Source organism: Atta colombica, unplaced genomic scaffold, assembly GCF_001594045.1.
Source record: "Atta colombica isolate Treedump-2 unplaced genomic scaffold, Acol1.0 scaffold141, whole genome shotgun sequence".
NCBI classification, from domain to species: Eukaryota; Metazoa; Arthropoda; class Insecta; order Hymenoptera; family Formicidae; genus Atta; species Atta colombica.
Window position 1 is genome coordinate 158,733 of NW_017259230.1, and position 11,145 is coordinate 169,877.

The 11,145-nt window shown below is 31.8% G+C and overlaps 1 protein-coding gene across 1 annotated transcript in view; it reads right to left on the bottom strand.

Moving 5' to 3' along the window:
- Positions 1–1,944: 1,944 nt before the first annotated feature.
- The window catches only part of LOC108684976, a 29,669-nt gene continuing 20,468 nt past the window's right edge, over positions 1,945–11,145 (bottom strand). Inside the window, exons 12-17 of the mRNA XM_018189555.1 lie at positions 10,830–10,931; positions 6,524–6,669; positions 5,907–6,018; positions 4,885–5,249; positions 2,495–2,706; positions 1,945–2,183 (exon numbers count right to left, since the gene is read on the bottom strand). Of these exons, the coding sequence (XP_018045044.1) occupies positions 2,027–2,183; positions 2,495–2,706; positions 4,885–5,249; positions 5,907–6,018; positions 6,524–6,669; positions 10,830–10,931 (1,094 nt within the window). The 3' untranslated portion in view covers positions 1,945–2,026. The remainder of the gene's footprint in view (positions 2,184–2,494; positions 2,707–4,884; positions 5,250–5,906; positions 6,019–6,523; positions 6,670–10,829; positions 10,932–11,145) is intronic.

Below are 11,145 nucleotides of genomic sequence, written 5' to 3' on the forward strand. Positions count from 1 at the left end.
ATTGGCTACGAAAAATTTTCTATTTTCAACTGGAAAATCTGGAAAAATCAGGAAATTTTTTAATTTATTTTCTGTGGCAACTCTGTTTATTTTCAATGAAACTTTCCCATTTTAATTGAATAATTTCGATATTTTTGGAAAAGATGTTGGCAAGCTGGATACTCAATCTTAATCTCATTTGTGAAAACAATTTTTGAAAGAGATGTTTTTTCAAAATACACGCATGGATTATATAATTCAATGCAACTGGTAATAAATGATATACAATACTAAAAATGTGAAAGACAATTAAGTAAAATTTAAGTAATCTATTTTTGCAAATTTACCTAGAAATTCATCAAGGATCTAAAAATAACAATTTTTTTTAGAGCATTACAAATTTTTACGCATATACATTAGTGTACGAATGTTTGTTCCATTTAAAATAAATCTATATTTTTCAAGTTAAATAATCTGTATTAAACGGATAAATTGAGGATTTAAGAAACGAAGCTAACTGCAGCTTAAATTCGTTATAATTTATTTCATCTACATTGGAAATCCTGCGTGTGAATGAGATCCTGTGAGACCAGCATGCAAAAATAATATGATGCAAGAATCGAATATCCATATGAATCAATGAATAATTTTGAATTCCAGGACATCTTCGTATTTAATCGTCATAAATTTTGTAAACAGTATACTCGATCAAATATCAATCAATATCTCTATCCAATTACAGTTTCGTAGTTGTTGTATATATGGACTAATCGCTTTTTGCATACTAGGTCACCTATTTGGATATGTAACGCAGTTTTCGCGGTTTTCTCCACGGTCGTTGCATTCTCTTCATCTCCACATTAGCGTTTACTTTTTTTCTATTTTCCTGTGCGCGCGCATTGTATTATTTAAGAAAGTATATTGACTTTCTTTGTCGTTCGCGATAGATAAAAACTTTATTTATCGTCTTACCGATATCTCGTGCAGTTAAGCCGAATGAGACGATGAATTTTACGTGAGGGATTTATTTAAGCAACTGCTTCTATTGGCGGATCTAGAGATCTACCGAAGCAAAGATATACACATCCGAATATTTATGGAATTATTAAATTTATAAATTTACGGATGAATTTATAAGATACAGAAATTTGTTGTTCAAAATACTCTATTACACACGCAATTAAATTAACACGATTTTACGAAATATTTAACATCACATCAACGCACACGTGAACGACTTATATTGGACGACCGGAACGAAGCGCTCTTTAAGCACCACGTGAAATCTCGATACGGCAATAATCTGATATAAATCTTCGTTATATGTACAACAGAGAAGGGATCTGTTCTCGCTAATGATACGCTATTATTTAAAGGCGGAATAATCGATACACTCGTAAACACATGCATGCATGTCATGGATCGCGGGACATAATCTGACATGAGTTAAGGGGCCGAGCGAATACAGACGAGGAGAAAGAGAGAGATGGAGAATTTCAAACAGTGGGGTACAAACGAAGAATCGTTGCTTTGTTCGCTTATGCAATACGTACATACGTAAATTTCTATTTCCACGTGCTTAATGACAATTAATCAAGCTGTAAAAATTACAAATTCAAGGAAAGATACTTGCTCTCCCTTTATTAGAATGGGAATGATTCCAACTTATCAAAGCTGTTTGTTACGTTTTTCAAAGTTTTCGAGCACGCACACCACGGCTTCTAACGCAATCATTTTTTTTCTTCCAAGCAAAGTTTTTTCGTATATCATCTTTCTTGAAAAAGAGATTTTTTATCCTCTTTTTTCCGAAGAAGCTTTCTTCAAGCTTTTTTTCTTTAATGAAAATTCCATTCTCAGCTATCGAAAAAAATTTTTTCATTTCCTCTTTTTTACCTTTTTTTCCGAAACAAATTCTTTTTCTTTTTCATTTCTCAAAAGAAAAATTTATCTATTTTTTTTCTTCGCTTTTTCACCTCTAAAGCTCGTGGTGCTCCTCTACGCTCGGAATTTAATTTCTGACGAGACTGCGTAGTCTCGTAGCGAAGGATTATTTTCTTACAAGAGCAACTAGACCACGATTCAAATGCGTCAATTTCGGTTTCATCGACAGCTTCATCGGAGCTGGAGAGGATTGCTGATGGTTCCGGCTTGCCGCCTGCTGCATGTTTTGATGTTTCTTCTTCAGCGATTCCTGTTTGGCACCTCTGCATAACAAAGTTATAATTGTTAATATTCTTTCTTTTTTAATTACTATATTTTTTATGTTAATGTTAAAATTTACAATCAAAATTTTGCTAATAAAAATATGCTTTTTACAAAGATAGAAGTTATAATAAGTCAATAAATAAATTTTGCATATATCTTTATTAAGTTAAAATTATTCAGTTAAAATTATGTAAATAATTTTATGAAAACCGAAGAAAACAATTAATAAAGGAAAAAAAAAAAGAAATTTTAATATATTGTTTTAACGAAAGAATGTTATAAGGTCTTTAGATTAAATTTTAAAACTCACAAGTATCGAGTGAGATCTTCCACATCAACGAGCATTGAATCTTGCTCCATATGCAAATCGTCTCTCCTCAAAAGACCTTCGACGAGCGCTTCGTTTAATGCGGCAATCCTCGCGTGCAAATCATTCGCTACTACCTGCAGCTGCGCGACATTTAACTCTGTGAGAAGTACACGGGACAACCTGCGTCTGTCCTCCCCCAACTGTACACCGACCTGAAAAAATATGCAACATTTAAAGCTTTATTAAATAAGAAAGAAAACAGATCTCGGAAAGGAATCTCAAACAGTGTATTAAGATTTCATTACAGGTTCTACAGACAAAATAAAATACTTTTAGATTAAAAGTATGTTAAACATTAAATTTTTTTTCTACATTTTATTTACTGGTCTAAAGAGTCATAGATGTATTGACATATCTAATAAATTGAAAAATTAATATGTTTATTTTACACACACACACACACACACACACACGCGCGCGCGCGCGCGCGCGCGCGCACATACATATGTGTATATATAGTATATATTCTTGTTTAGATATATCTATTTAAACTTCATGAATTTATTTTTAAAAATCCGAAATGCTATATTAATCTTTTTTTAATAATTGTGATTAATTTACAGAAATACTTATATTAATGTGCATGCAGAATTGGAACAAGGATGTGGTGAGCAAGGCATTTATCTCATATAAACAATTTGAAGGAGCACAAAAATGGCAATATAATTTTCTACATATTCTAATTCATTAACGTTAACATTAAGTTTCAAAACACACGCAATATCAATACTTTCCAGTATAGATTAATTATGCAGTACAAGGAACTATCCTGCAATGACCTTGACCTTGACATATGTTGTCATGTCCCCGAGTGAACAAATTTAACCGTTCGTTGTTTCTTAAAAAGTTATTAACAAAAAATATTCATCAATAAAAAACCTATCAATATAAAACCTATCTTTTGGATACGACTGCGCTTCGATGAAATAAATTGTCTGCTTTAACAGCACAAAATATTTTCTTATATAATTTCTTATATAATTTTTATGCCTTTAAGAGTAGAGAATTTGTTCGAATTTTTACGCTTATATATAGAATATTATGACTACAATCTATATTTATATAGTGCGGAAATATAAAAATAATACTTTTGCTAAATATATTTCTGTTTTGTTTGATTCGTTCAGTATTTATATTTTCAGATATTGGATATTTTTTAGCCATTATGTTAAAGAAAGCGTCTAATCGTTCATGTATATCAAACGCTTTTTTAAACATTTTTTACAATAATTCTGCAAGGTAATGGACGAAATGGAATTGTTTACGATCAAGGTTACGATCATATAACGCCGCGAATATCTCTCTACAAACGTTCAATATTTTGAGTATGAATGCCTATCTGCATTAAGAAAATGTTGAATGATTTATTGTTTTATGTTGATATATTGGATCGAAATGTTAGATTTAAACTTCCATCCATATAAAAAGAATGGAAAAGATGTCAATTATACATAATAAAATATTTTTTGCTTTACAAACACAAATTCTTTGTTTTATAATTATATTTTTTTGAATGAATTTTTTTTTGTTAACAACTTTTTCAAGAGCAATGAGCGATGGCTAAAATTTGTTCAAAATCACTCAGGATCATGACCTTGATAACATGTGTTAAGGTCATTGGGAGAGTAGTTCCTTATACTGCAATTACTATATTATAATTAATATAAATTCAGCTTCTATTTTAAATGTTTTAAAACTAATTCATGATTATTCTTTAATTTAATTATATCTAAACTTGGAGCAACAAAAATATTTTTATTCTATTCCGGTAACAGTAGCTTCATGTGAGAAAAGTTTTAGTAAATTAAAGTTAATAAAAAATTATTTAAGGTCATCATTAAGTCAAGAAAAATTAAATCAAATATAGGAATTCTTTCAATTGAAAATAAAATGTATGTATAAGGATATAGATTTTGATATAATGATTTTGGTAATTTCGCATTTATCAAAATATGAAAAAAAATTATTGTGATTTTAATAATTATTCATTTGTAATTTCATTTGTAACATAAATTTGTATGATTACAAGATAACTCTTCTCCTATACGTGATTATATTAAATTAATATTAATAGATATATACTATTAATTATTATTAATTAATGTTATTTTTTATTACTTATTATATTTCACATGTCATAAAGAAATATTTTTTTTTACTAAGGGGCACATTTTTTTATTTTGCTTCGAGCTTGCGCCGCAATGCCTAGGATCTGCGTGCATGCTCTGTTAATTGTTTTTATTCAGACTTTTTCTACCATAAATATTGTAAAAAATGGAGTTTATACATGACCTAAAGTATTGTTAATCAATAAATTGAACTCTACTTACTTTTTCTAAACTACATCGCACCATCTCGGTGATGGGACTCTGTTTCAACCTCTGTCTCTCCACTTCCATTTGCATATGTGCCATTTCCTTGGCTTGTGCTAGGGCCATTCGCGCTTCAGTTTGCAATCTAGCTTGCCGCGCAAAGAAGTCTGCCTCATCAATCGGTGGTGTGGAGTTTGCACCCATATCAAGTCTTAGAGACGGCAGACTCAACATTTGTGGTCTTGTTGGTCCCTTCTGCTTTCCGCCAAATTGTTTTGAGCCAAGGGATGTAGGCGTAGATCCGGGAGATGTGTCATTCTCTGAACCCGGGGATTCTGTGTCCGACGATGTTTCATTCATAAAGCAGATCTGAAGGTTCATTCCTGTACAAGGCAAACACATTCTCGTGATTTTACTTATCGTTTAGCATTTTACTCATAAAATATATAAAGGAATTGAACTAATAATTAATTATTTTCATTTTTGCACCTATCGGTAATATTAACAACATTAAATATACAAGTATCTTTCTCATATATGTGCAAATAAAACCAAATAAATAAAAATATGATTTCTGTATATGTTGTTTATTAATAATTTGATGTCACTTTTAAGATTAATCATTTGCGCATTTTCATTTATTTACTAAGTAGTCACTCCTAAACAATCACTTCAGCCATATTGAATCGTGACATCGTGACATAAGCGAGAAATGACACGTTGATTTTTTTTGCATACCATTTGTAAATAAAAAGAATTTGGGTGAAACAAAATGATGAGATCGCTTTTAAAACACTTGTAAAAAATGAACGAAAATCAGAGAAGATATAAAGAGAGTCTTTATTCATTTTTACAAGTTTAAAAGCGATCTCATCACTTTGTTTCATCCAAATTCTTTTTATTTACAAATGGCATGCAAGAAAAATCAACGTGTCGCTTATGACGTCACAATTCAATATGGCTGGAGTGAATATTCAAGAATCTTAAATATTATTATATGATATTTGATAGAAAAAATTAAAACTTAGATCTATACAAACCACTCTGGAGACGCGATTGGAGACTCGGTTTTCGTCCACGTTCGGCGCGCAAATCTTCAGCATCAGGTCCCATTGCGAGTCTTCTTCTAATTTCTTCACGATCATTTCGTCGCTGCGGACACAAAGAATAGATGATATGCGTTAATACGTTTTACATTTTGTATGTGGCTGTTAATTATAAAATGCGATAAACATAGTGACTGTTGATAAATATTATAGCGCAATTCGAGAGTCCAAAGGCATAAATATGTTAAAATGTTTTGTACATTTAATTGTAATCAATTGTAATCATTTACAATTTTTATATAGTTATATAGTCTTTAGAAAACATGCAGTTCTCCAGTTAATAATTTATTACGTGAATTAAAAAATAAAAATTGAAAAGTAGGAAGCATTTAAAAATGCAATAAGACGTTCAAACTGACTTGTTTCCATATTACAATTAATATAATTAGAAGTAAATAGTAGTACCATACAACAGTTGCAAGTTACTAACAATAAATGTCATAAATTTATGATTGCTTTTGATGTCAAATACATGCCGCTACTCGAATCTCGCTAGAATTAGAGCTTTTACGTATATTTTCCTCTCGCACGTTTGTCGAATTAATTCACACCTGCAGATCGTCATTAAGTTCGCCTCGTATAACTTTGTCGAATCGCATAATTAAATCTTCCCTTTCGTAATCAGACCTTTCCAAATTCTCTCCCATCTTTTCTTTCTCCTCAGTTTTCATGACCGGTTGCGAAGATTTATCTATTTCTGTGGTAGCTCCTTCTTCATTATCTTGATGCCACTTTTATATACACAAATTAATGCTTTTTACTTTTATGAAACGCTTTTATGAATACGCGCGGCAACATGCTTTATTCTTTTACGAAGGGTGACAGATTTCCGTAAATTCGAAAATATTGAATCAAACGCATGTTACAATAGTCGAAAATGGTATCTAAACATCTCTTAAACAACTTCTAAAAATCATGTGCTACAAAAATAATTCAGTATAGTTTTTAGAATTATAAAAAAATCTTAGCTTGAATTGCGAATGATTTGATAAAACTTATTCCTGTAGAATAAGATAATTGCAATCGCAGCAAGGAAAACTTGCTTGCTAAAATCTGTTTGTTCATTAATAACGCGCGCTTCCGTGACCCACTTTCGCCTGTGTCGGTCCGGAACCGTACCGAATCGTGCGGTTCGACGACCTTCCTGTTAGATTAGAATGACAGTAGGAGCAGAAATCTGGAATTATTAAAACTCGGTTCCACCAATGTACAATTAACTTTAATCTCGGTCCAATTTACTCTTTATCTTTTTCTAGTCCTGGGAATTAAAAAAAAATAAACGTAAATTATATTAAATAAAATATTGGCATTCTCTATCATATTTATGTATATAAAAATTATATTAAATAATAAGATAAATCTTATTGGTAGAACCGGCCCCTAAAGTTTGGGGTCTACGTTCGGCCCTGACATTCAGCACAATAATATTGCGGCCGTTCCCTGCACGTGCATGGTCACACACAAATAGAACACATGCACGAGATCAATTGAGAAATACTGCGACTCATTATATATTTTGTAAATGAATTCTGATATATTCCCTTATATATTAAAATAATTAATGTGACTCGGAGGTCAGAGAGAGAGTAATAATATTTTAAATCATATATCTGACATTTAAAACGTTTAAAAACCATGTTTGGTTGGATCTCTTGCTTTTTAATATTGAAATTAAATATGCAATGATAATTAAGTTCACTGCTTCAATGAATAAAAATGAAAAAAACACGACTGATGAAACTGACTGATAACTGATGAAATTGACGAATTATAATAATCAATAATTTTTTTTTTTTTAATTTTTATTGAAATTTTTATTAGATCAAGAATTGTATAGAATTATTTATATATATTTATTAGATAAATACCATCCTCGACTATCATAGCATTTCTCCTCAAAATTATCAACAGAATCTTTCTTTTGAATCAATGCTATAATTTCATTCACATTAAAGGTACTCCAACAAGAAATAAATATATAACAATATTATATTAATCGATTAAAAATTTAAATAAAGATGTAACTTGTCAGATGTAATTATCTTTTTTAATGTATTGTTCGAAAAACATAAAAAAGATTTAAGATTTACGCTTAGAAAAGACTGGTTAACAATCAAAGTCGATCTGTCACTTGGAAATAGAAAGAATGAAATGCCTTGATACATTCTATAGTCCCCAAGTCACAGAGCGAATTTAATTGCTCCAATTTTAACACGTCATTCATCAACGTCATTCTAACATTTATATTTTCTCGCGTGACTCGCGTCTAAATTACATCTGATGTATGCTGTCGCCCTTCATTCTTCGCCCTTCGTCCTTCGGACCCTTACACAATCCAAGTCGTCGTCGTAAGTAAATGTGTAAAGATCGGCGACAAATCTTGAGTCCTTTTTGTAATGTTTGCGCGACTTGTTGCTGCTGCCCATGATCGCGCACTTTCGTTGTACACCTCCCTATCCTGACAAACTAATTAGTTTCTTTTCTTGCAAAATTTATATATCTGTCAGAAACTCGTCTTAAATTTCTCCAAGTTCTTTATACCACTCCTCCCCTTCCGCTGGCTTTGCGAACTCGCTTTCTCTCTTCTAGAGCTATCGTGGACAGAATTAATCTAGAAAGGGAGTCGCTGATCGGACTTGGTTCAGAAGTACAACTGATCTCGAAGACGAGCCACGAGACTTGAACGCGCGCGAGATGGCACGAAGACGGCACAAGACTGCACGAGACTATATTACTGCAAAGCGAGTCGAGCGATCCGAGATCTTTCGTTAAGGTTTGCTGATCGTGAAGGAGGCGTTCAATAGCGATAGTGGTGGTAGTGGCGGCAACAGCGGTCGTGGAGGTGGCTCTCTGTCTACTGGAGCCTAACATTTAGGAAGGCTTCTCACGGGGATTCTCGGTGAAAGTGCTCGACGAGAATGTGTTGGCTTATATGCGAGTCGACTATACGTTTCCGAGTTCACAATTCGCTTCGGAAAATGGGTATAAAGAGAATTGCTGTCTGATGCTGTCTTCAGCGGACGCCTACAATAGTTTTCGGAATGAATGACTTGATGTGATGAGACACATTCCCGCAGTCCCTTTCAGGAGTAACACACTTTTAGATACAATAAGAAAGTTGATATACAAGTATGTGTCATATTGATTTTACATAATACATTTTGTGCTATACGTTGTACATCATGTACTTTATGTATCTCTTGTAGCGTATTGCTTACAATTAATACATTTGAATAATTTAATGAACACAAACTAAACAATATACCAAAAACTTTTCAGAAAGTCTGAAAAACACGAAAGTGTAACATTTATAAGAGAATATATAAATCGTAATCGTCATTAAAATTTCTTTTTTATCGAGTTCAGTTAAGAAAATATTACAAAAATATAATTTTAAATCATTTCATTTATACATTGATATACTAAATTAAATTAACAAATTAATATTTAAAAAAACTCGTGCAAATATATTTCTAAACGATTTTATATTCCAAAAGATTTTGATCAATTTAGTTTGTCTTCATATTCTTGCATATTCTCTTTCGCATAGAAACAACGTGAATATTATGCAACTACGATTTCATCATATATAATAATTAGATGCACGAGGTAGAAAGTTATATACATTCAATTTATTATCACATAATTATATTATCAACTGGAAAGAAAATAATCTACCACGCGCAACACGTTATTTAATTTATTGATGCGCTATGCAAGCTTTAACTCTCTCATCAGTCATATCGTTGTAACAAAAAATCGTTAAATCATCTTCGGAGTTGTGCGTAAAACGTTTCGGTTGATCAGTCATGCGTGACTTTTGCCCTATGCGCAATTCAACATTTGGAGCACGATGCTGTATAAATTTCTCGGTCTATAGGTGGACAATATCCAAAATATGTCATCTGTCGAAAACGACGAAGTGTAGAAAAAAACACACGATTTTCTTGCATTAGTGATTGAAAAATTATTACATCTGAATACATAGACGATTTATATGAATTTATACTTAATTCATCATTCTTGTACTTCGTTATTGGAAATCATCGAATGTCAAGGTTTATCAATTGCGCGATATATTATCGCGCTTGTTGCTTGATGCTAAATAATCAGACTCTTCTTCATTTTTTCAATAACTTTTCTTAATTAATAGTTTTATCGTTGAATTCTGATAGATTAAAAAGAAAATTCCACTTTCAAAGAAGCTTCCAAAAAATCTGAAGACGATCGACTCGTTCCTTTAGAAATCTTGTTACGTCTATTCCATAAGTTTTCGTATTAAGAATCTACATAATATGCGTCCACCTACTTGCTGATGCCCCGCGAAATATATATTCAATGCAAACGTGAAACCTTAGACAGAACTGATACTCTGCTGAGTGTTTGCCAAACATATATAACACGATAACTAAATGAGATACAATTGGAATACATCAAGTAGAAAACACGCGCGCGCGCGCGCGCGCGTGTGTGTGTGTGTGTGTGTGTGTGTGAATGAACGGAAAACTTTCATTGACCCGAGAACTTGAGTTAATTTAACAACTTATCTCTATGATATAAGAAAGAAAATATTGGAAATCAATAGAACTGCATTGCATATCGGAGAATGAAATTAGTTAGATAAATATGCATAAAATCATCCTTTTTACGATGTTATCTAAAAATATATAAGATGTGATATTTAAAAAAAAAAACAATTTGAATTTACATATAATTTTAAAGAAAGATATATAATATCCTGTTCTGATATTAAATTTAATAAAATTGCTATAATAATAGTCTAAATTCATAATCTTGCTACAATTTAAGTGTTATATAAAAATAACTACTGATTTGTATGGAAAGAATGTTCATTACTTACTCGACGTTCCTCCTCACGTGCAGCTCTAAGGTGCGATTCGATCGCATCCAGGTCGATTTTTGGCATCGCTGTCTCGATGTTATAAACGTCGAAGCCACCTTTAACAGTACACGAATGTTAAACGTGAGTTACCCTTTACCCTATGTCGACGATACGGAAATATTGAACAACCGAATGGAAACTAGAGAGTAACGAACCATCGCGTGTGTACTTAAGTAATCTCAAGTGTGATCAGTCCAAAATTAAAGTTTATCTCGTTTGGCCATACTTTTCAAGAGTCAATCAATATATATAAATATATATATATATATA